The sequence below is a fragment of the Athene noctua genome, chromosome 9 (assembly GCF_965140245.1).
Source record: "Athene noctua chromosome 9, bAthNoc1.hap1.1, whole genome shotgun sequence".
Lineage (NCBI taxonomy): Eukaryota > Metazoa > Chordata > Aves > Strigiformes > Strigidae > Athene > Athene noctua.
In genome coordinates this window covers 4,718,267-4,743,442 of record NC_134045.1, presented here as the reverse complement: position 1 = coordinate 4,743,442, position 25,176 = coordinate 4,718,267, and the positions used below count along the sequence as shown (strand labels likewise).

At 45.0% G+C, this 25,176-nt stretch overlaps 1 protein-coding gene across 1 annotated transcript in view; it reads right to left on the bottom strand.

The window, feature by feature from the left end:
- The window catches only part of NLRC5 (NLR family CARD domain containing 5), a 47,140-nt gene extending 22,170 nt beyond the window's left edge, over positions 1–24,970 (bottom strand). The window contains exons 1-21 of the mRNA XM_074913479.1: positions 24,867–24,970; positions 24,022–24,322; positions 21,606–21,668; positions 17,864–17,929; positions 14,844–16,599; positions 12,954–13,037; positions 12,510–12,593; positions 12,340–12,423; positions 10,571–10,660; positions 9,659–9,709; positions 8,695–8,760; positions 7,904–7,987; positions 6,875–6,958; positions 6,391–6,480; positions 5,716–5,781; positions 4,638–4,715; positions 3,850–3,933; positions 2,727–2,810; positions 1,393–1,482; positions 1,221–1,268; positions 667–741 (exon numbers count right to left, since the gene is read on the bottom strand). Coding sequence (XP_074769580.1) covers positions 667–741; positions 1,221–1,268; positions 1,393–1,482; positions 2,727–2,810; positions 3,850–3,933; positions 4,638–4,715; positions 5,716–5,781; positions 6,391–6,480; positions 6,875–6,958; positions 7,904–7,987; positions 8,695–8,760; positions 9,659–9,709; positions 10,571–10,660; positions 12,340–12,423; positions 12,510–12,593; positions 12,954–13,037; positions 14,844–16,599; positions 17,864–17,929; positions 21,606–21,668; positions 24,022–24,322; positions 24,867–24,872 — 3,434 coding nt within the window. The 5' untranslated portion in view covers positions 24,873–24,970. The remainder of the gene's footprint in view (positions 1–666; positions 742–1,220; positions 1,269–1,392; positions 1,483–2,726; positions 2,811–3,849; positions 3,934–4,637; positions 4,716–5,715; positions 5,782–6,390; positions 6,481–6,874; positions 6,959–7,903; positions 7,988–8,694; positions 8,761–9,658; positions 9,710–10,570; positions 10,661–12,339; positions 12,424–12,509; positions 12,594–12,953; positions 13,038–14,843; positions 16,600–17,863; positions 17,930–21,605; positions 21,669–24,021; positions 24,323–24,866) is intronic.
- Positions 24,971–25,176: the final 206 nt, after the last annotated feature.

Here is a 25,176-nt window from a genome sequence, read left to right as displayed (position 1 = left end):
TGTTCCCTGTGTCCTTCTCCAAGAAGAAAATCACAGAAACTTTCCTGAGTGACAAACTGGCAAGTCTCCATGGGATTAATTTAGTAGCCAGACAGATTTGTATCTCATCACTTATGGGTAGAAGCTTCCTCTGCAGGAAAGGAAGACAATCCCCTCAGGCCTAGCCAAGCAAAAGATGTACTATTTATTTTCACACACACGTGTGTAGCAGTGGACATTCCAAGTCTATCCCAAGAGGGTGTATTATTCACCCAGCCACCTCTGGTGTATCACTGTGTCCCTCCAGTGACCACAAAGTACAAATACCTGTTGGCCTGGGCTGATGTCAGCTGGCCCCAATCTCTCTAAGTCTTTGCCAAATTACAACAGCCAAGACTTTCTCCCTTGTAACCAAGTGTTATTCTGGGAACTGGTCTCCTTGACCCGTTTCAGCAGGAAAGAGGATGGAAGAGAGATATATTAAAGATGCCCCTCTTCCAGAGGCATCTCATGATGGGATACAAGCAGAGGACAGTCTGCCCCCAAAGGCAGGCAGGGCACAAGACAGCTCGCTCTCTGAAGAGACAGCTGGATGGATAGGTCTGTTCCACACTTTACGCTACAGATATGGACCCTCACAGCCATCTCTCCCCATGCTCCTGAGTGACAAAGCTGGGGCTGCCATACCGAAAGCACTGTCCTTTTGCTTCATAGTTGGGATGAGCCAGGAAACTACTTCTCCCTCTGCTGGTACTTCTGACCCTGAGGAAAGAACAGTTTACCCCATGAGTTGTGCTGATGTTATTGCCCCAGTGTAGCTGACTCCCCATGCTGCAGCTGGGGAAGAGGGTGAGGTGGTGGCAGTGGCCTCACACTTCAGTCTGTCTTTTCTCACCACCTGCCAGAATTCACGTCATCCCCAGAAGAAAAAAGGGTCTTACCATCCCTTTCATCCTCCAGGGAGTTCTGCACCCACTCAGCACTTTGGGCATTTGCTCTGCGCTGGCCAGGGAGGGAGGTGGCTGCAGCCCCGGTCAGCAGCTGGATACAGCTGTCTGCTCCATACCCTCAGGCCACTGTCAGTCAGTCAACCCTGAAACAGCTCACCCTGCCTCCACAACCCTGACTGGAGTTTGGATCCAAATGGCTCTTTAACTGTCACACCTCAGGGACTCACACATCAGTATCTATTTAAGAGATGAGTCTGAAAGGTTTAGACAGATGAGTGGGTATGATTTTACCTGATTCTTTCCCAAAAGGTTAGATGAACCACCTGCGGGTGTCCTAAACTGTAACCAAAAAAAACCCACAATTAGGATGGAGTTTGAAGACATGTGCTCCTGTATTACTCTTCAAAAACCATAGCTTGAGGTTTTAAATACCAAAAAATAAGAAAAATACTCCTGGTCATACCTGAGGTTCATCATTTTAATGTTTTCCAATGTAGGTAAAGACTGAGCTAAGAAAAACACAGAATTCAGGGAGATTTGGTTGTCATTAAACCTACAGAAAGAAGAAATTAAATCAGCTGTTGCAAGCAAAACTACTAACAGTTCACACTATGTCACTCAATAATAGCGATCCTTGTCCAGCACACTCAGAGACCACTTCTTTGCCACCTTCTGCCTGTGTTTCCAACTACAGTTCTGCAAACACAACTCACTCCAGTATTTTTTAAATTCATTCATCACTTTCAGAGTTCAGAGAATCACAGAATAATTGAAGCTGGAATGAACCTCTGGAGATGCTCTAGTCAAACTCTCTTGCTCAGAGGAGGGTTAGGCTAGAACAGACTGCTCAGGATATTGTCCAGCTGGGTTTTTAACATGATGGAGAATCCACAGTCTCTCTGGGCAACCTAGCTGACAGACCAACCTCACCACACAAGTTTTTTCTTATTAACCATAAGAAATGGAATTCCTTATATTCAAGACACCAATTCGAGGCAAAAACTCTCTGGCTATAAGTACAGTTGTGGCAGTACAAAATACACACTAATTAAGATCATGATCAGGCCTATGAGGTCTATGACAGTATCTCGTGTGCCCGTGGGCAGGGTACCTGATGCTGGGGGAAAAAAAAAAAAAAAAAAAAAAGATAAATAACAGCAGTGTATTTCATTGCACTGATGGGAAGCTGCAGACTGTCAGGAACTGGAACAGTCTTGTCTTGAGAACACTTCAATTAATCAAATGGGAACAGTAAATAACTCTTCCAATAAAGCAGAATGGTGCTATACTACTTAACTACAGTCCGGTACAGTACACTTTCAATGGGAGTGCCAAGTAAAATAGCCTAATAAGCATAAGCCACTCATTACAGCTGAATTCAGATTCCACAGCTGAAGCTGGAGCTCCCCAGCATTTATCTTCCAAAGGTGCCCACCTCAGGAGAGGAAGGACTGCTCTCCCTCCCAATGAGGAACCAGGAGAGGAAAAATTCAGTGGTCTGACAAAAACCTCAATCTGTTTTAGAAATCAGGTGTCACACCTGCACACAAGACCACCCATCTCCTTCATGGAGTACACAGAGGCTCTCAGGCACTCATCTCAGTCAAGCTTCAAGTGAAGTCAATCTGTTCTGGATTAGAGGTGGAGACAGACCAGACAGCACACTGGACCCTCAACAGACACAGAATATAACTGCACTTGATCCTGAAAAGCCCTTCCCAAATGTGGACTAAGCTTCCACAACCACTACTCCCATGAAAACTTATCCATGAGTAAGGAGAAACAGGAGCTACTCACTTGAGAGAACTTAACAATTTCAAATTTGGGAGGAACTGAAACAGCTGCAGAAGTCCCTCATCTCCCAGGCAATTACTTGACAGGCTAGGATTTAAAGAAAGGGATTTAATTTTCATTAAAATAAAATAGGCACAATCAGCTCTTAGTAACAAGAGCTCTGAAAGCAGGACATGGGCACCCTAATCAAAATAACACATGCACTGCCCCTCTCCACTTACAACTGAAGTCTACAGAGAAACAAGAGACAGGACTTAACAACAGAGGATAGCAAAAAGTCTAGCTCAGGGCTCATAATTTTCTCATGTCCACCAAGTGACCTCTCTAGACTGACAGTGTTTTTTAATGCAGTTACCAGGGACAAAAAGTCCACACCTCTGAAAAATCATCAACCTGGACAGGCCCAGCAGAGGAGCCAAGGGTTAGTCCTGGAGAAGGATACTGGGCTCTGATATTAGAGCCTAAGGATTACAGTGTGCTATGGACCATGTGAGATCAACAGACATGATTGCTTAAAAAGAGCAAAGGCTGAAAATCTGCTCTAAAGGCTGCCAGGCCTAAGGACACAGCCAGCCCTCAGGTGGTGGTACACAGACTACAGGTTAGTGCAGGTCCTTGTTCTGTCCTCAGAACCTAGATGCAGGGGGTTGTGCTGGCTTAGCCTTTCTGTCAGGCCTGTCTGCTCACCTCTTGGTGTTAGCAAACAGGATGACTCCCCACACACAGCGTTAACAGCAGAAAGTGCTTTGGTGCTAAAGGTCCTTGCATACCACACAGGCTCCCACACTGGATTTGGGTAGGATCCCTCAGCCTCTGCAGCTTTGTTCCCAAATGGCCCAAAGGCAAAAATGACAGGGCAAGGTTTTACAGCTTTTGTAATACCTGAAGTCAGGCTAAGTGACCAAACAGCACCTTTCTAGATTTATGACCTGCAAACTTTGTTCTAAGAGAGCACTAGAATTGTATGTCTCCTTGGCAAAGGATATTAGCCCATGTAAAGCTAAACCTTTCTTAAGGATATGTCTCTGCCACATTCTCTATGCAACACTGCAGAAAAAACAAGTGGCAGTTTCTCAGTATCCCAAAGAGCTGCAGATAAAGACCATAAGAGTTAAGAAGGACTCACTCCAACTCGGAGATGCTGCTACATTCCTTCAGGACTGCGAACAGCTTCTTCAGGTCACTGGCTTGAAAACTACTGTCTGTCAGTCTAGGGGGAAAGAGAAATCAGTAGTCCAGGACTTCAGGGTTGAAAACAAGATTGTAAACTTCACTTCTTCAGAAAACCAGAGAATAAATGAGATAATAATGAAATTAAAAAAAACCCTTCAAATATCTTGTGGGTTTTGGTTTCTTTGTCTGCAACAATTTATAATCTGTACTTTCAGCTCTTGTCTGCAAACAGAGAAGAAAAAGACAAGGTAAAGAAAATATGTGGCACAACAACAAAGAACTAGATCCTGGTTAGAAGGCACAACTTCTTCCTTTCTCACTGCAGCCTGCAAAAGAGACAGGTGCACTCTGTGGTGGAGTAAGAGCACGATCCGATATACATCTGAACATGGGTCATTTCTTCAAATATCAGTAGAGAACCCCCCCAACATCACAAGTTCTGTCACCGTCAGCTCCCCCAGCTCCCACATGGGAGCCTACGCAGTAACTGCACAATTACGACTCCAATTCTGTAAGAGACACAACCCACAGTCCATTTTGACTCCTGTAGACTCCTATTTTGACTCCACAGATGCTAACCACAGAGCTTCTAGTGCTTCAAGCTGGGACAAATGAGTGACTGAAGGGGCCTTTACCAGATCTCTTGTGATTCACCATACAAACTTGGAGATGCAGGTTACATCAGCTATAAGATCCAGAGAAAGGACATGCATGAAATACAATGAAAATCTGCCATGGTACCTTATTTTCTGAGGATAGGTAGGTGTCTGGTTTTCCTCTTCATATTGTTGGTCATCAGTAGAGAACATGGGCTCTTCCCTAAGCGAGCACAAAACCAGACAAGGGTAAACACTTACACTTCAGCAATTTGGCAGGTCCCTGGGGCTACCCTGGTTCTAGCCCACACCCATATGTTGCCAATAACAAGCTCTTCTTTCTTTCAGTGATTAGCCAAATATTTGAGTATGCAGGCAACTGGGGAGAAAGGGAAAAGAGATTTCTCATCTAAGCTACAGTCTCATGGAGAATTCAGCTCTTGCCTAAACATGTTTTTTGAAAAGAGTCCACATCTAGAAAAACTGACTACCCATAAATAAATGGAACGTCCAAATCCTAAAATATTTGGAGTTTGAAATGTCACTTAGTGCCTTAAAGGAGTCACAGATCATGTGTCTCAGGCTGTCACCCCCTTCCAAGCAATAGCCACAACCGGGTTGCATCTCATGATAGCCCTGCTCTTCCTCACTGGCTGGGGAGGTGGGATGCAGGTGTACTGTGGGAAATGCTATTTTACAGTGGGCTCAGTCCATGGAGAACAAGGGCATAAATAAATGAGCCTACAGCTCCAGGAGCAACAGAAAACCATTTCTCAGTCAAAACATTTGGGTTGAGCTGTTTTGACCACAATTTTCTGAGGGAAAGAATAGAACTCCAAACTTACTTTGATTTAGGAGTACCATGATCCAGAAGGCTTAGTGTAGTGAACTAGATGGTTTTAAACATGCAGGGATTTGTGGATCTTTTTGGAATTTGTTTAGGAGGTGTGGGGTTTACTTGGCTTTTTTACTGTTCACTATTATCAGATAGCACAGCTGTCATTAAACAGCCTGCTTTGCTTAGGATGCTGGGGGTTGAAATGTCCCCTGGAAATATGGAATGCAATCAAACACTATAGAAGGCAGTGGACAACTTCCAAAGTGGCTAAGAAAACCAGGAGAAAGTACAACATTTAGATTCAGACGGGAGGGGGGACAAGAATTGCTGTGGTACCTAAACAGGATGTAGAACTAAATGAGATGCTGAGAACACGCCACACTACCTAGGAAGAAGGGAAGAAAACTCTCTGTCTTCTGTAAACCTCAGGACTGCAGTCTCATGACAAAGGCTGTGAAGAAGAGAAGGAATCAATCAATGCCACATTTTAGTTATTTACAGGACTTCTTGTTTTAAGAATGCTTGATTTTGCTCTGCAAAACTGTTCGGTGACACCAATCACTTAAAACACTCCCAAAGCAAGAAAAAAATAATCTCCACTAGTTTTAAATACTGGTTGGATCAAACTGTGCAATATCAGATGACTCAGTTTCTCTGAATCATTAGAGACAGTGCAGACAAAACTGTTACACTTGAACTCCAGGGGGTTTCCAAGGGAAAGTAATAGGAGAGGACTTCCAACTCCACTCCAGGAGATGTCACCAGTTCTCATACTCCACGGAGATCCTCTACCAAAACTTCCCAGGGCAGAGAGCAAGAGAGTCTAATACTGTCCCCACGCATGAAAGGTCACACAGTTCTGTACCTTCTTAAATTCTGGTTGATGGATCAGTTAAAATCAGCTTACAGCCATGTATTACCAAGCATCAGTGTTAGTAATTGGCTTTGGATCTGTTCTTTACCTGCTCCACTTCTGAGAGGGGTGAAAAAATCTCAGAACCTAACTCTCAGATTTTTATATTATTATATTAACTTCAGGAATGATTCAAGGTCTACATACCTGATTTGTACCTCCATCATCTTCTGGCAGGTATTTACAGACTTCAACAGGCTGCAAATGCCATTAACAGAGAGGTGGTTTTGGCTGAGACTAAGAAAGATAAAAAAGGCAACAAGCTGGTCACTGAAATCACACAGGACTGTCCTAATGGTCATCAGTGTGCTGCGTGTTTGAATCCATCTCACTTCAGAAGTGGCATGGTGGAAAACACACAGCACTGCTACTCCTGAGGAAGGGGTTTTAATGAAAGGGCACTTTAGCACTTCAGATGCTTTTAGACCAGCTTCCGTGCATGATGCTCAGTGACCAGCCTGAACAGTCTCATGGGCTGAGTCTCATCCTTCCTTAGGAGCGCTCTAAGTAGGTTCTTAGCACTGGTCTGGGTGAGGCCTTTGCCTCCTGGATCCCTGCTCAGCATCTCTGTACAATCCTTGTCAGGGTCAAGAAAAAAGGGCAGTTTGGTTTTGTACAAGGCAACACTTACTCCAGCTGTTTTGAAATTGATAGCCAAGGGAGGCTTTCCAGCAGGCAACTGCAGCCTTCATCTCCAAGCTTGTTACCTGATAAACTGAGGCATTTTCCAGTTAGTGGGGACTGTTTTGAATAGTATAAACACCAAAGCTCTCAAACTCTGATCGCTTTCCTTTTCCTACAATTGCTTTTTATTTGGGCTGTTCTTCTGTCCTAGATAAATCTTCCCTACTTATCTCTGCATGAAGTAACTTCAGACATAGAGTTTTATCCCTAGGACAACATGATTTATACTTTATCCCCCAAATCATCTGACTTTAGAAAATGTAAGTGGGAGTACAAAACCAGACACCAAACGAGTGCACGTTTACTGTCCTCCTAGAAGGAAGAAAGGAAGGCAGAAAACACTGGATGACAAATATTTCCAGAGCCCAGTTCAGATCAGTGAGCTAGAAAACTGGGATTTGAGGTGTACCTAAATTCAAGACATTATCTGGACTGAACTACCTTGCAACAAATATTCCCGCATTTTACAGGGCAGACAGACTAGAAGGAAAGCTTTACAGTCAAATCCAGGTGGCCTCATATATAGGTAAATAAGGTAGGGATGATACTCATTCTAATGTGCAGGTTACGAAGTGGATTTATTGCCTTCTTCCGCTCCCAACAGAGCTGGATGGCTTTACAAGACAAAAGGGACAGCACAGAAGCAATCTGTCCCTTCACCAGCCCAGAGGATTTGCTGGAGGAGCCATGCCTCTGGGCCAGCTCCATATTGCCTCCCGCGTGCAGCATTGCTTCGGTAGGAGGGTCTGCTTGTAACTGGCATCTCTGGTTATAGTGGTCACAAAAATCAAAGGTTGCTCAGCATTCATCTCCTGCTGAACCTCACCAAACACCCCTAACCAGGATCCCACCAGACATAACACAGAGTGCTGGGACCCTTTCTTGGTGTCTGTCCCCATGTCTCATTGCCTGTAACCTCCCCTGTTCCCCACCACCCACCTACAGCCACTCAACAGGAAGGAAAAGAGGCACTCACTCCACTTCAGAGAGATGGGGACATCTCTGGAGAATGGCAACTATCTCCTTCGCATGTTGGGAAGACAGGCTGCGATTCTGCAAGCTGTGAACAGGAAGGGTTAATGAGCAGTGAGGTGACAGTGGGGCCCAGGCATTTCTGGTGTCCCTCTCCAAATGACGGCACACAGCAGCAGTACCAAGAGAGGGAGGCTTTACTCTTAGCTCTTCCACACAATCCTGGCCACGTTACTCTGTCTCTCTGTAGCCCATGCTGCAAAGAGAGTGCAGGGGGATGCACCTGCAGAGTGCTGTGCAGGCACAACACCTTGTGTCAGAGCCGCCTGGCACTGCCATCCACGAGAAGCGGACAGATGTTCCTGTTGTGCAGAGTGGTGAGGAAAAGAGAAGGAGGTAAGGGAGGGCCATTTCCCAGATTTAGCATGCTCAGGCAACATGCTGGAGATCTCCTATTTTGAGAAAGCCAGTATGCTCTTCAGAAGCCCAGGCAAGAAAGGAAACTATATGGCTCGTGCCTTTGGTAGCTGTAAGAATATATATAGCAACATGGGCATTATCAAGGGAACTCTGCCCTAAGGCTGTAGAGCCCAATACACAAGCAATAAAGCCACTGGCTGGGCCAGATAGGGATTTCTATTGTTTTTATTTACTGATTCAGGTTTATTTCAAACTTTTTCGTATGTGAAAATTCCCGCTGTCCTTAAGGACCAACACAGCTGCTATTCTTGTCCTTCTGTAGGACCTGTCAACTGCAAATCACTCAACAGCAAGAATTTCAATGCCTTCTCTTACCATAGCTTCACAAATCTAGTTGGAGTTACACATTCCTTATTCTCTTTCCACCTCAAATCCAATGACCTGCAAATAAGCAAAATATTTGGCCTTTAATATGCCTTCACAAAATATGAGGACCTGGGTGCTGGTTAGCATTTTCTGCAAGTTTTCTGGAAGAAACCACGAGGTCTGTGTTCTGTCCAAGCACTCCATGCAAGGTTAAGTGATTTTCAAGAGCCAGAAGAGCTCCACCAGTAGATGGGGAGTACAGAAGGTGTCCCTTTGGGATTTCACTGTGTATGTGATCAACTTGATAACTGAGCTCCAGTTCAAAGGCACTACTAAGAAGAAGGGCGTTTTGCCTTCACGTGGGATTGTGCCACCACAGGAAGGGATAAAAACATCCACCCGTGCCAGGCTGCCTACAAGAGCACAGCATGACTGTCCAGGCATCTGAATAGGAGCAGTTTCTATCTGACTCAGGGCCAGGCTGAGTCAGTTTACACATGCGATAAATATTGTGAGGTCCCTCGAGGGCTGCATGACACAGAGCAAAGCGAGTTCCCTGTCAGGGAACAAGAGATTGCTTTGTAGATTCTTAATTAAGGTGAAATTCATCCTTCCCTCTAAAGTATGCACAAGCAGGGAGAACACAGGAGCCAGCCAGTGAAAGAGCAAAGTCTTTTCCTACATTTACCCTCACATTAAACTGTTTTTCAGCAGTTTGGCAATAGAAACGCAGCACTTGAAGCTTACACAGGCACTAAGGCGCTGTGCTGCCTTCGTGGAACTGGCTGGTAGTTCTGTGCAAAGACCACCTATTTTGGTCACCTTTTGTCTTGCTCAGGTGGATCCAGCTCTGCCAGATGCAACGGCAGAGGCAACCAGTTCTGTTGCTGAAGTGGTTTATAGTGACACCAAGCTGATGGTTTGAATCAGCATTAACTCTGAATATAGCACAAAACCAAATGCAGTTTCTTACCTTGGAGCCTTCCCAGACAAGCCAGAAAAATATATAATCACAGTGTCCTTCCTGAAAAAGAGATCCAAGCCAGTGTTAGGACACAGGTGAAGGATACCATCTCTTTAGAGGTGCTCTGTAAGGACCAAAACTGTTGCCTGTATGCTAAAGAGAGCCTTGACATGTGCTATGGTAGCACATTGCGAACGGTGAGCAACCGAGCAGCCATGTGGCTAGAGGGCAGTAGTACACCCTTCGTGTTGAACTGAGGCTGCAGTACAGACAAGACAGTAACACAGTTAAGAAGACTGGGCTGGAATTTATCGGATTTTTTCAAGATCAGCAATTTGTGGGAAAGAGTTCGGTAGAAACTTCATTCCAGGAAGAAAAATAAGAAAAATCTGTATGCAATTTGGCTTCCCTTGAGTTACACCATGGATTAATTTGGCCTGTTAAGCTTACAAAGTAAGACAATCATAGGAGCTAGGATTTAAAAATTCTACTCTTTCTTTGTCATTCTGGACCTACGAAAACAGCAAGACCTGTAATTTAAAGGAACATAGAGCAAGAGCTACTTAAATCCCCACCTTTTCAGTAAACTAACAAATTTATGCTAGTTAGTAAAAAATTTCCTGGTTGATATATTGCATAGCTTAAAGGCAAGTTTAAATTCTGTTATATAATAACAAATATTACACCCTGAAAATCAACTTACAAACCAAGCATAAAATGACCTATTAAAAAAATGAAAATAGGAAGTCCATAATATGATGAATTCAAATCTTGTTTCAAACTGAAAACAAAAAGGATTAAAATTAATTTTTGGTGACTTTGATTATCCAACAACTAAGCTGTAAAACAGCGTCCATTTAAAAAGCCAGCATCTAAAGAGACAACATATTTGCTTTTGTAACAGCCCTCATGCATTGCTACCTGACGTGCAGTTCAGTAGCGTTTTGACAGGCGATGACTTCCTTGGCCAAAATGAGAACAGCATTCACGGAAAGATCGTTGTTGCTCAGACTGTGAACATGAGGAAAAGCACAACCTCAGCTGCTGGAACAAACAGCACCCTTTTTTGTCATGCAAATACTCTCTGCTCTGCACCCAAACACCCAGAAGCACACACACATTCTTTTAGCTAGGGGACTCCTCCAAAGGTTCAGAATTTCGCACTTAGGACTCAACAAAAGCACTATCAGATCATAGCTCTTCTCTGCAAGCTATAGCTCACATGAATTTAGAATCAGAGACACTTCCTCTATGTACAACAGAAGAATTAACCAGTTTGGGGTTAGGTAGGGAATGTACTATATACCTGTATGATTACACAACCGACCCACGGTGCAGTTAAACTTGTTATAACAAATCCAATTTAAGTATGACATATTAGTGTGGTCTAAACCTTCAAATTTAAAACATTCCTGGAGGCACAATATTAGCAACCTCTGAGGAGTTATTCTTTAATTGCACAGTTATTCTGTTTCATTACTTGTTGAACCTCATTAAATATGAGACAAAAGGTCTTGCTTCTACAAATCCTCTGCTTGTTCTCAGGGCCACAGAGGACCATTCCTGTGAGCCTCAAAGGAATCATCCATGACAGCACCACCGTAGGTGTGTAATAGAAATGTGTGAAGGAATTAGGCTTACAAATTGCACTGGCTTCTGAACGTTTCCATGTAAGCTGCTTCACTGGGAACAGGCTGGTATTTCCCACAAGCTGTTACCCAGTGTGCCTGGGAAAGCAGAAGAACAGGTACATTCCCCCTTTCCTCCCTCTTTCTGCCATGCTTTTAAGCACTTCTAATCATGCTGAAATCCAGTAATGAACTCCTGGATGTAATCCAGCAATAACTGCAGGTATTTTGGATTCACCTGTCTGCACCTGGGGGTACGTGGAAGACCTTTAAAGGCAGAGTCACTGCCTTTTAGCTGGGGTAGGCAGGCAGTGCTGTGGCTTTGACTTCCTGCAGGGGTAGCATAGCTTTGTGGCTATCCATCTCGTAATGCAAACTACACGGAGACTCCAATACTTGCTGTAGCTCTGCTCTGCTCTGCCTGCTGCTGCTTAAACTGCCCCTGCTAGCTTTTCAAAGGCTTTAAATCCCTTCACAAATCAGGCTGCTTCTCTCCACCTAAAAGGATGTAGATCCGTGCTGGGAGTTTTCCTAGTGGCCAGTCCCTCTCACTCAGCACTGTGCTGTTACAGGAGTGTTAGGAGTACAGCACAAGAGGGCTAACAAAAAAGGCTGGGAAAATTGCATAGGATGGAGCCATCCTCCCTTATGCAGACATCAATCTCAATCTGAGCCTGAGCAAGGGGAACAGAGGGGAGGAGGCAGAAGAGGTAAAAAGTTATGCCAGGCATCAAATTGAGCACTTGTATTATAGAATTCCTGGAGAGGTGTCAGTGGTGCCAGGACTCCCTTGACATTATTTTAAAACACTCGGGTAGGAACTGTGAGCTGAGTCTCTCTCAAACTGAGCTAGGTCTCCAGAACAGCCCTGCTTGCCCTTAAATGTCTGTGCTTCAGTTTAGTGCTCCACATGTCCCCCACTGGCATCTCTAAGAGCAAATGTCATCCCTTACAGAGACATTCAGCAACTCTGCTCTGACAAGGATTTAAACTCTCTCTGATGTTATGCTTGGCTTCATAGTGACTACCATTTTCAATAGCTTTAAGTCATTTTTCACTCACTCTATTTTCTTTAGCTTTTCCATTCTGGAAAACAGGTCCATCATCCTTTTCACCTCGGGATCCCGTATCTGATTGTCCTGCAAGCTGCACACAGGTTAATGCTCATTAAGTACCCCAAGCCCCCAAGGAATGAATGGTTGATTTGAGGATCGTTACCACAACACACTCACTTTATTTCCTCAAGCTGGAGGTACTGTGATGAAACCTGGACCAAGCTAGTCATCCCCTCAGCTGTGATGCTCCCACCTGTCAACCTGGAAAAACAATCATTCAAAGCAAGAAGAGGACTAGCATTCCGTGCAGCGCATGGCAAGCCTGTACCCGATGTGTGCCTGTGCCAAACTCCCACCACACCGAGATAAGGTGGCCTGACTCTGCCACCTGCAACCAACTTTATACTCCTTTTCAAGCAGGGCAATGCAAAACTCCTCTTGATACCAGCATAAAACAAGAGCCACACATATCTGCGCTGCCCTGCAGAGCACTGTGTTACTCTATTCTATACAGTGCTGCACAGAGCAGATCAGCCTTGAGTGAGCCAATGTAATTAAACTGCAAGATAAAAACAGAGGATAGATAGAGAGAAGGCTCTGACCTTAGAAGCAAAGACTTACTCTAAGTTCTTCAGGCTCCTCATTCCTTGTAAACTCTTTGAAAGAGCAGCAGCAAAGTCATCACCACATTTCCTACTACGAAAGCTAAAACATGAAAAAAAGGGAAGAAACACAAACACAACAAAACCTGAAATAAGCTAGCCCACAGAGCAGGTTAAAACATGATTAAAAAACAAAGCACTGTATTTCTTTCTTAATGACCACAGTGTCATGCTCTTTTTTTGGATCATCTTTATCTCTTCAAACTTTTTTTTTTTTTAATAAAATATTAAACTTGCACATCAACTGCAAATACCTCAAGAGATGATTTCTGCCTTTCGGTACAGTGACACCATGTGTAAGTGCTGTCACAGGTGAACAGTCAGGCCTACTGCATGTCCCACCAGAGTCAGGACCCTGGACACAAGGGAGGTCACACAGGAGCAAGCCAAGCTCATACAAACAGAGAGGGTTTAACAGCTCCCATGTGATGAGCTGCTGAGTTACGAGATTTCAGGCCAGATACTTTAAATTTGCGTTGCAGAGTAGTCAGAGTTGTCCAAATATAAAAATCAAGGTTTTCAGGGAAAGTACCTCTTTTATGGAAGGAACTGGTGGTGTTAGAAAAAACAACAGTTAAGCTTTCATGCACACAAGCTCTCCTTTGAATCAGTTGCAGAATAGATTGATTATGGGATGTATTGGTGCAAAGCACCCTGTGTTGCATATCTCCCACAGTATGTCTAGGGGCAATGAGAGCAGAAACCTGCTTATGGCCCTGTTGCCCTGCCACCTTCCCCTAACCAGAGGGAGCCAGAAAAAAGCTGCAGAGGTGTGGTGGCATGATGGACACATCCCACAGTCATCAGGAACACGCCTGAGGCCATGCTTCTTCTTTAGACAGGTTCTGTGCAAGAAACAGGCAGTAGCTGAAATGCTTGGGGTGCCACTGCCCTTTGCCCACCCTTCCAAGAGTCAGTACTCAGAGTGCTAGCATCCTGTGGACCATAAACGAAAGCAGGTACAGACAGGAGTGTGTATAAGCTGAGGAAGAACCCCCCAAAATCCCCTGTTCCATTCTCCTAATGCAAGGGAACAGCCCATCCATCCTTGGGCATCTGCCTAATCTGCTCTTTGAAAGTAGAGGATTCCATGCACTGCCCTGTGTCTGCAATTTAGAGTTAGGATGTATCATCAGAAAGCTTTCCTAACAAAAAATTAAATGGTATTCCTGTTCTTAATGGAGTCAGAGAACAATCCATTAATGTCCTGTTTACAATATCGATATCCAGGAATAGCAGTTTCCATGCCTGTTTCTACTCCTCTGTTTCACAGCAGACAACATTACTCCCTTCAGGTCAAGGTAATACTCACCCTGGCTGCTCCCCATCTTCTCCACATTAGCAAACTTAACAGATATTCCTCTAAGTCATTCACAAAAATACCACATGAGACCCATCCCACAACAGGATCTCAAAAGTTCTCTCAGCATTACAGCAAAGCACTGATAGAGAGCACCTGAGAGTGCAGCTGTCACCTCCTGTTCATCTGGTTTATGATTTCACTTAGGTAACAACTTTCTCATTTGCTTGCAGGATTTGCCCTGCCTTTGTATTGTCAAGAAATGCCTATCATTTTCTCTCTTACCTACTACACTAACTACACTGTTGTTTGACTGTTTTAATCAGAACAAAAAAACATACAAAAATACAGCCAGAATTGATTTATCACCTTAAAATCCTTCAATCACTCATAAGTTATTTCATAAATTTCTTCAGAATCAAAGTTATGCTGTTCAGATCAGAATTTGTCACATCTTCTTTCTCTCCCTTCTAAAACAAATACTAGGCTTGCCCTTCCAACGTCTTAGCCCTTCTCTCCACCCACCAGCTCATAGCACTCAGTGTTTACCTCAAGTGCTCTACATTTTTACAGCCAGCCAGAATCTCCAAACAGTCAACGTCCACAAGACATCCTGTGAAATCCAAACGAGTCAAATCCTGGCTTGAGTTTATGACAAAAACCAAAGCTGACATGTCCAGAGGTGTCAGTCTAAAGTTTTTAAACTCATACTTGAAATTCAGCAGGCTCGCAATATGCTGGGCTACTTTGAGGTCTTGCGTTTCAAACGTGCAGTGGCAGAGCTCAATGACCTTAGGCCCTGTCAGTTGAGTGGCTGCCAGTTTTTTGAGAGACTGCAGGATTGTGTCCTGCTTATCCTGCACCCAAGCTTCATCTTGTTCAGCTAGCAGCATGAGAAATGTCCTACATTCTTTTGATGACAAGCCTGAGAGAAAGATGTGAAAACTCTCCATGAACTCGGTCTTTGCCTCATTCTTTAAAATCCACTTTGACTTCAAAGAGAACTTCTTCTTCAGGTAGTTCTTGTCCACCTTCTTACTTACCATGAGACACAGTGCTGCGAAAAACTCCTGCAAGCTCAAGTGCACAAAGGCATAGCCAGCCTCTGGGCAAGTGCCACTCGTCTTCACCTCAAAGACCGTCAGCAATCCATGTAAGGAAGCAAACTCCTTCACATGTTCTGGAGTGTCACCAAGATAAAATACAAGCTTGTTATCTTCCAGACCTTTCAGTGCAAGGTCACATAGACCCAAAATGGCCTTCCTGTTACAGTTCAGCTGAGTCTCCTCACCACCTGCATTCTCTCCCTGCTGTTTATTTATGAAGATGAGAAGCATTTTGATATAAAACTGTGTCATAGTCTGAGGAAGCTCCACACTCACCTGATGTTTAAGGAGCAAATACTCCAAACAGGTGCACACAACATAACACAGAGCAGGGATGAGGCACATGCTGAGGAGCTTGGTGTTGTTCTTCAGGTGAGCAATGGCTTGTTCTTTGAATGAATGCTGACGAAAATAGTGGCTGACATATTCCTCAACCTTCTCATAGTCAAAGCCCCAAATTTCTGCTAGTAGATCTACTGTGTTTAATAGGAAGTCAGGTAGTCTCTTAGGTCGGCTGGTAACCAACACTGTGCAGCCAGGCAGGAGCTTCCCGTGACAGAGGCCTGCAAAGAGCTTAGATATGGACATATGGGAGGTGAGAGCTGGGCCTTCCTTAGAAGAGGATGACATGTCCATGTTAGCTGCAAATTCATCCAGCCCATCAAAGATGATCAGCGTATGCCGGGCATTTTCCAGGAGGTACTGGAACACTGCATCAGGGCTGTCTTCTGGCTGAAGGAACAGGTCAAACAAAAGTTCCTTCAGAGTCAATTTTCTTTTTAATAAGTTCAGCTGCCGAAACTCAAACAGGAAAGTGAAGAGAAACTGAGGTAAGACACCTTCTGCCCATTTCTGACAAATCCTGTGCATTAGCATGGTCTTGCCTGTGCCTGGTTTACCAAACAAAAAGATCACCTTTGTCATGCCCGATCGGCCCACACTACAAAACAGGTCTGACACTTTCAAGGCTGTATCTGCACATCCTTCTGGTTCAGGAGCACCTGCCACATCCTCCTGGGGTTTATCTGTTCTCTCTTTTAAGGGGGAGGCTTTGCTCTGCCGAATTACAAGGTTGACAAAGGCTTGGTTGAAAGACAGTGGCTGAGTCTGTTCCTGTGCTGCTGCTCCAGCTGCTCTCCTGCTTCCATATCTCTGGCAGATAGAATCGATGAGGAGATACCGGTACTTTTCAGCTGAATCTGAGAGAGAAGAGAACAGAGTCACAATGAGGGCAAAAAAGTTAGTTCTGAGCCACAACAAATCCAAAATACTACCACTTACACAGAGAGAAACAATGGCCCTGAGCAGAGCTAAGTAGAGATGACAAAGTTTGAACACATGAAAATAACCCATAATTTTTCCTATTTTTGCACAGGGGCAAAGAAGAGTAAAATTCAGGGAAAAGGTGAAACAGCTTCATATAAAAACTAAATCTTATTTTCTCTTTAAGATGAGAATTAGGTATTGTATTATGTATATAATTCCTGTCCACTTGCTCCCTGTTCACCCATGCAAGCCTTGTGCCACACGTGCTCAGCTCTCTGCACCTCAGAACAGACATAGCTTTTGCTCTGAGAATCTGAGATCAGCATCTCTTTGTTGAAGAGAGAACAGTGGTGATAATTAAGGGCACTCAACACCTTCTGAAAAAACCTGTCCTCACTGATGTTAAGTTTGCTGAGTTTTGACAACAGACAATACCTGCTCTCCTGGAAGTACCTCCTCGAGAACTCTGCTGTATGCAAACTTTCAAAGACTGACTCTAACCCAGCTGAAGCTGCCAGCTTTGCCATGCTCCCTGTGTTCCCCCACCAGACACTGGGCATTGCTGGACCACGGGGTTTGTAAGGCTAAAAGCAGAGGTAGAAATGCGTAAAGAAGGGCAGATGATGAAGGAAAGGATGTGGACACTGGTGTTACACAAGTCTGCCACACAAGTCTGCTCAGGCTAGCCAGTCTTTCCTGGAATTTGCCTTATGTCATTACTCAACCATTCAGTTCACTTTTTTTTCCTCACTCTAACTTATTCTACTTTATTCTACTCATTCTACTTTACAGTGAGCTGAAATCATACAAGTTTTTAATGTGCTAGAGAAACTGTGAAGCCTTTAGTGGGTTTTAGATTGTCAGTATGTCTCCTGGTTAGGTTACAAAAAGCAAATACAGGGATGACGTAAAACCGAATCACACTTTAAGGGAGTTCTTAGACTAAGCCATCTGTATCCCTTCTCCTCAGGTAGATTTAACATATCTCTAAAATGGAAATTGATGTTTCTTGTTATTTGCCAGGTCCTGTTGTCTGTGTATTTTATAACCTCTTGCATTAAGAGTTGATGCAGATACTAAACAAAAGTTTCCCTCAATGCGGGAGGTTGATTTCTTGGGTGCTTCTGCAAAGAAGTTAAACAGGTCCTTCCTGAGAGGGAAGCAGATAACTGCTCTGCTTCTGGAACATCTACATACCTAGCCGTTGCTGTTTAACAGCCTTATCACTCACAGTGCTGCTGGAATGGCGACGTCGAGTAGACCCTGAAAATTGAAAAGTCAGAAACATGTCAAAAGCGCATTTTGAATGGCAGTGTATTAACGCTGGGAAAGCCTCTCCAGCAAAGCATCTGGGGAGCTGAAGAGGCAAAATCAGAGTCAAAACTATTTGCAAATTCAGGCTGAGTTTACAGAACCGCTTTTGCAAATGTGGATGTAAAAGCAGAGGTGCATCTAGCTATAGAAAGACAGCTTGGGCTGGTTCTCATGAGGCTAACCCACCCTCTTGTCCCACCCCAAATATGCTGCAGCTCTCAGGGGTAACCAAGGGGTCTGGGCTGGTTTAAAGACCTTCAGTAATGGAGCTCCCTGAACTTCTCCAGGCAATTAATTCCAACACTTCAGTTTATTTATATAGATTTTCCTAGTGGATAACATCAATCTCGCCTGCCATGGTGTGATCTGCTACTTGTCTGTTCTATCCACTTGAGTTTTTGAAGAGAAGTCAAGCAGGTCCTTCCTCTTTCCTGGGACACATAATCAGCTATAATGATTCAGCATTTAGCTAATCTTGGAACATGACTGCGTTTCACAGAGTTGTTAATATCCAAATCTTACTGTTCTCAGCCAACAGCAGCTGGGACATCAGAAACAGGGAGGTACAAGCTGCTGGTAGAAGCCTGACTTTGAAAATCTTTGCAGGAAACAATATGAATTTTAAAAGGCATGGTTCGCAAGAAATGTGTTAGTTTAGCAAATGATGCTCAATCCCCTCATTTGCTTAGAAGCACAGTGCTAAGCAGTGCCAAAATCTTAGCAAAAAACTGTAACAGCCCATCAAAAAGCATCCTAGGAAATGACCCTACTGGCAGTACAGCCGCTGGAATGCAAAAAAAAAAAAAAAGAAGTATGTGCAATTCTGGGTTTGAAGAGCATACAGAAGTAGAGAGAGCATTAAGGGCCACAGGCATCCTAATCAAAGACTCCCACCACAAGCACTGCAAAGTTACATAGGGCACGGAGGGAGTAGTTCTGAGCCTATGAAAGAAGCTTGACAGATCAGAACAGAGAAAAAGCAAATAGCAGTTCCACATATCCCAGCTACACACCGTAGCAAAGCTTACAAGCCCCATTTCTTTCAATCATTCTCCATTCCTCCTCAGGATTTAAGTACACCCAAAGTAGGATAAACCCTTCTGATGGACCTGAAAGAAAGCAGGAGCAGGAAATATCAATGACTAGACATATCTCTTATTCACAGAAACTTTCCTCGCGAGCAACTGGCAAGATTGACCACCTCCTCACTAGGGCAGCACAGCAGCTAGCAGCAGCAGCCTGTCTGCAGAACAGAAAGGTTTGCAGTGCTGTGACTCAGAAGCAGTCTCTGAGTGAAAAGCAGATGCAGAAGCATCTCTGTGACCATATGAACAGCTGGAACTGCAAAGGGTAGGCTGGTAGCTACGATATGAAATGGGTAACACTGGCAGAGATTGGCAAGGCAGGGAGTGCTCACTGCTCAGGGAGGGCAGAGCCAAGCCTCTGCCTCTGGCCAGGAGCAGGGAATGCAAACAGCAGGTGCAAACACACAGGTTATAAGGTACCGAGGAAACTGGAAAATCTCAACAAAAACCAGAGTCAGCTCTGCAAGAAGTTCCTGTTGCTGTGAGTGTGAGCCTTAGCCAAGTCCCCAGATTCACACAACAGGAAAACTAGGAAGAGCAGCTTTTCCTTCAAATCATCTATTTTTCACCAACAGGCAATCCAGCACCAACCCACTCCCTGTCACCAGCATCAAGCACCTCAACAGGACATAAGGACACAAGGGCTGTACTTTGTTCTATGCACTGCCAGGGTCCCGGCTCAGTGACCCCTCTATGCTGCAGCCTGCAGAACACAAGGCTTCATTTACTGCTGCTTCGTTTTCCCCCAGCACACAGTGCAGAAGGACTTAGCAAACTGATGGCAGCTTTCTGTGATAATCTGGATTCCTTTTGCTGCTACCTCCACCATTAATCCTCTCACCAAGACGGATGCCAGAATCATGCTCTTTCTGCTGTGAGACTCTTCACATGGGGAGGACCTGTGCTGGTGTTTCATTTTCTGCCAACTGTGTATCTGGTGACTGAGAAGGCAGCACAGAACATGGCACATACCTTCAGTATTTTCACATTGCACCAAAGGCTTCTGACAGACATTTGGATGATGGATGACGCTGCAAAGTGACAGGGGAAGAGGAGGGATCAACATCCCTCATTTCATGATTTGCATTCAGTCCCAAATTCACCCCTGAAGAAAGCCCTAGAACTACTACTATCTGTTCTTTTAAGCTCTGATTGACAACTCTGCAATGGTTTCTGCTGGATCAACTCCTGAGTAAGTCTTTCTGCTCTTCCTTTAAAAGTTGTATCGACTTTCTGCACCTAACAATGAGCCAACCACAGTAAAAGCACAAAAAGCAGGGATTTTGTAGAGTGGTTGAGAGATTCCACTGAGTAGCAAAACTAAAATGAGTGAGTTTCTCAGCAGAATCAGGGTGTCCTGATCTTGAGTGAGTGGCAGGTGGTTTTGGTAGCCAGGGAGGGGGCTACAGTGGTGGCCCCCTGTGAGAAGCTTCTTGAAGCTCCCCTGGCTCCAAGTCAGACTCACCTTTGAACCAAGGATGGACCAATTAGCTGTGCATCTGCCTTAACAAATTTAAGAAGGGGAGCCTGGGAGGAGCTGTGGAAGTTTTGAGGAGGAGTTGTGAGAACATCTGTGTGAACAGCGATGTCAGTGCAGACTCCCCTGTATCCCGTGGTGAGATGGCAGGGCCACCCCCCACTGCCACCCACCGAGGTCACAGGAGGAACAGATACTGATTTGCAGCCCGTGGGGGGTCCCACACTGACTGAGGTGACTGCGGCCAAAGAAGGCTGGGACCCCATGGGAAGAAGGCCCCGCTGTCGCAGTTCAGCGCTGGGAGGGCTGCAACACACAGGGTTGATCCACACACCCATGAGAGTGACTCTTGTCAGAGTTGGTTTGTGGAGGGCTGTCTCCTGTGAGAGGGGGACTGTGCCAGGACCTCGCCACCAAGGTGGAAGAAGCAGCTGGACTGAAGCAGAAGACCGCACCCCCCATTCCCTGCCCCCTGCACCATTGGAGGGGACGAGATAAGAGATATCGGGAGAAAAGCTGAGCCTGGGAAGAAGGGAGGGATGGGGGAAGGTGTTTTGAAGATGTGGTAATACTCTGTCTGTTAAGTGGTGTTTTAGTGTCTATATTATTTATGTTCATTTTTTAGTTCCCCTAATGAGACTGTTTTTTGCCTGTGCCTTAGAGGATGATGTCATCCCTCCTTGTCCTTATCTCAAGTTCCTGGGTTGTTGGCTTCCCTCCTTCCCAGCACAGGGGAGTGGGGAGTGAGTGGCATCTTTGCTTATTTTCCACTTCTCAGCACTGAGGGGGAAGGGTGTAGTGAGAGGCTGTGTGGTACTCAGTTGCCCTCTGAGCTCACAGGGCCAACATGGCTTTTTTTAAATTTGAGGAGAGGAAACTAAAGAGGGGAGGTTCATCTGGAAAACACCAAGAGGAGAGAAAGGAAACCTGAAGTTGCAGTGGGATTCCCCACACCTTGCCAGCACTGTGGCCAGTATGAGGGACATTTCTAGCCCTGCCCAGGCCACAGGCAGAGAAGGTAAACTCCAAGAGCATAGCATCTCAGGGTCTGTTCCAGCCTTACCTTTCAGCACAGACGACCAGGCACTCACACCTGCACATACTTCTTGTTTCTGGCTTAAGTTACCTAAAGGAGTTGGATTGGAAATGAAATAGTTACTGCAAGCATCCTGCTCTTGAAATCTGGGGTGCTGCTGGCCCAAGTCAAAGGGCATGCAGCTCGCAACACACACAGTGGCACAAACCAAGACTCAGTATAAAGGCTCATGCAACACAGCCAGGTTTCAGGCTTCCCATCTGATCTTTTCCTTTCAGATTGCTTTAAAATACAGTTAACCTCTGCTTTCAAGGGAGGAGTGAAATGAATTTTCTCTATGATACAAACAAACTCAGAGCGTGGGTGACTGGCTGATCTAAAACTACACTGCAGCCAAAAAGGGAAGCCTGCAAAGGAGGTGTTTCCATTGGTAGTCAGTCAACAGCCCAGTCAAGGGCCTCTTCTGACTCACTGTGCCGCTTAAGCTGACACAAAAACCCCACTCAGCACAGCCAGCCCCACAGGCAACACTCACAGAGCTTCACAGGGAGATCCTGCTCAGGCCAAACAGGAGTCCACATACCATCAGTACTCTTCTGTTCAGATAAACTCATGCCTGAAAGCACTGCTCTCCAAAATCAGAGGGGAAGCCTTCATACATCAATTCCTCTCACTGTCATTTCCAGTGTTGCCCAGCTGGGAGTGCAGTACTCATTTATTCCTAACTCTAGCAGCAGCATGAAGCAACGAAGAACAAGGCTCTAAATGGGCACATGTGCTGTGCCACAGCCTCACCCAAAATCTGTTCAACAGCTCAAATATACTGACTCTTGCCCTGTGTGCCATGTAAAGCAAAGTAAGACAGTTCTGATGCTGGAAGACTCGATCCCACTATTTCTCCACTACTCATCCCAAGCACGTCTTCTTTTATGGTATGCCACAGCATTAAAAGGCTGAAATCTGTTTCAGCTTCAGTCCCAATAGAAAGTCCCCATCAGTCCTTGCTCTCCGTTACTTGTCGGATCTTTCCCCCATTTCACCTCTGCAAAAGTAACTGCTGCTGCAGCTGGTTACCAAAGGCTGCATCCATCCAAGTGATGCAAGTAACGACAAGTTACTGCAAGCAGCATGTGAAAGACAGTACTGCTGAGAAGGAGTCATTGTGTAAAGATTTCCTGCAAAGCAGAATATTAACAGAAAAGAATTAATAACCAGATAAAGTAACCCAGTAAGGGAGAAGCGCAGCTTAGCTGGTGCCACAGGCTTTCATAGAGAGCACGTGCACACTGCATGTATAGACCACAACACACAGCACACTGACTGCAATCTATAGGTCCTATTATTTTCTTGAAAGCCACTGGCTTCAGTTGCTAATGAGAAATACGAGGAAGTGGTTTTCTTGTGCTGTGTGTATTTTAAGACTTCTGTATTTCTTGCCTTTCTGGATCAGGAAAATAAAAAATAGCAATTGAAAACCCATGGAACAAAAAGGTGGTCTTTTTTTTTTTTTCTTCAAATCAATGTATCAAAAAATTTCACCTCAGCGTTACTGGAGAGGGGGGTGCACAATTTTTATTGGTTTTGGCTTTTCATGTCTCATTTTTTTTACCTCAACTTATATTTCTAAGCCAAAAGTTGCACTTCCAAGAAAAAAATACCTCTGCAAATTTCAGCAGTTTCAAAACCTTCCATCAAGAAATCTGAAAGAGAAAACCTGGCAAAATAAACTTTCTCACCAAGAAAAATGGACTGAAGCTAAATTTTCCGATTAAAAAAATCATTGCTATTGAGAGATGCCTGAGCTACTATTGCATCAGTGTTTTTTCTCCCACAGCTATCGTGACGCTGTCAACTCTCACAAAAAGCAGTCTGGAATGACTAAAGCACAGTATACACTTTTCCTCACATTTCAAATAGACTCAATTAGTGTCTCAAGAACACTATTTTATCTCTGGGCTAAGTGACTGTGCCCTGGGAGACACTTCCAATTCAGGAATCCAGATGATATGACCATGCAGATTCCCACAAGATCCTCCATCCTCAAATCAGGCCAGTTCTTACTGAAAGAGCAAAGACAGTGCTCACCAACACCAGCATGGCATACAATGATAAAAAGCACATCTGAAAATGTGAACTATTGCTCTTTCCTGGCAATAGCTATTTTTGGAGGGTCTGATCTTACTCCAGAGATTATGGTGAAAGACAGACAGGGTGAGGCAGAAGTAAATTCAGATCACTTTTTTAAACCAAATGGATTGGTTAAAAAGGATTGCAGCTGCCTGGACACCATAGATTGGATTGCCACCTCTCGCCGACGAGGCACTGACCATGCAAGCAGGGGCACTGGTGGTCTCACTGCCTAGACTGGTCTGTTGGCTACGGGTGGCCAAGGCACTGGCTGCGTTTGGAGACAGGCAGAGGAAGCTGGCCCTATCTCCATTACCTTCTCCCGCAGAACTCATGAGCAGTATCTCCAGATCCAGGGGGAGGTCGCACTCCATGCAGAGGTACTGTGCAAACTGTTTCCAGGTGGCAGGGCCAGCCTTCTCCAGCAGCTCAAGGATCACTGAGACTTTTTCTTTGTGGTCAGTGATGCCATCCAGGCTGTTCAAGGCCACCACTGGTAGGAAGCGCTGGGAGGTCGTGAGCAGCCAGCCAGGACGGTGACTGAGAAACTCCACTAACTGGGGGCGGGCACTTGCTATGGCTGCTTCCAGGTCTAGATCATCACTCTGAAATGGGAGCTGGAGGAATGAAACCAGAAAGGATAGCAATGAGCATAGGAGTGAGAGATGTTCATGCACACAGACCTGCTGCTGAGCAGCCAGCACAGCCCTTGATGACTTGATCTGCTTTTCTACCCCTTGATCTAACCCAGGATTCATCTGCCCTACTCTCAGAGTGTCATATGGCTAATCCCATCCCAGCCATGACAAGGTGCAAGCACCACAGTGTTTGTCTGTACAGTGCCTAACACAGCAGAACTGCAAGGGACAGGAGTGAACAACAGGAGTCAGCCTCTCGGGCAGCAGCCAGGGAGCAGCTCTGTTGACATCTGTATCGCTGCAGCGGCTATCTGCCAAGTATAACATGTCAGGCATCTTTCATGTGCACAGGACCTCTGGAGAGGTGTGGGACTCCAAGAGCAAGATATTTTGCTGCACAAAGTGCTTAGGCAGCTGTTCTTGCTGCTCGTTTTGTTGGGATGAACAACTCCTTTCTCCTTTGGTGACAATGTTACCTTCCAGTTCCTTCTCACAGTAAAGCCAAGAACAAACAGTCCCCTACCTGCATTGTTGTGTGGTCAGCCTCTTTTCAGTTGCTAAGTGGAAATGTGGCTTTTGTTCCATACCCTGACGAAGAACTGATCTGCTAGCAGCAGCGTTTCAGCCCACAAGGACACCCCAATGCACAGGGCATGCCACATGCAGTTGCCTCACTCGGTGCAGATGCCTAGGATGGAGATATAAAAGGGCATGGGTGATTACATGAGTCACACATCTAGAAGCTCTGCCTTTAATCCTGGAGTCAGCTGCAGAGCTTTTCATCTCTAGGTGGCAACCTCAACTCAAACCAGCAGTGACCAAAATGTTTGGAC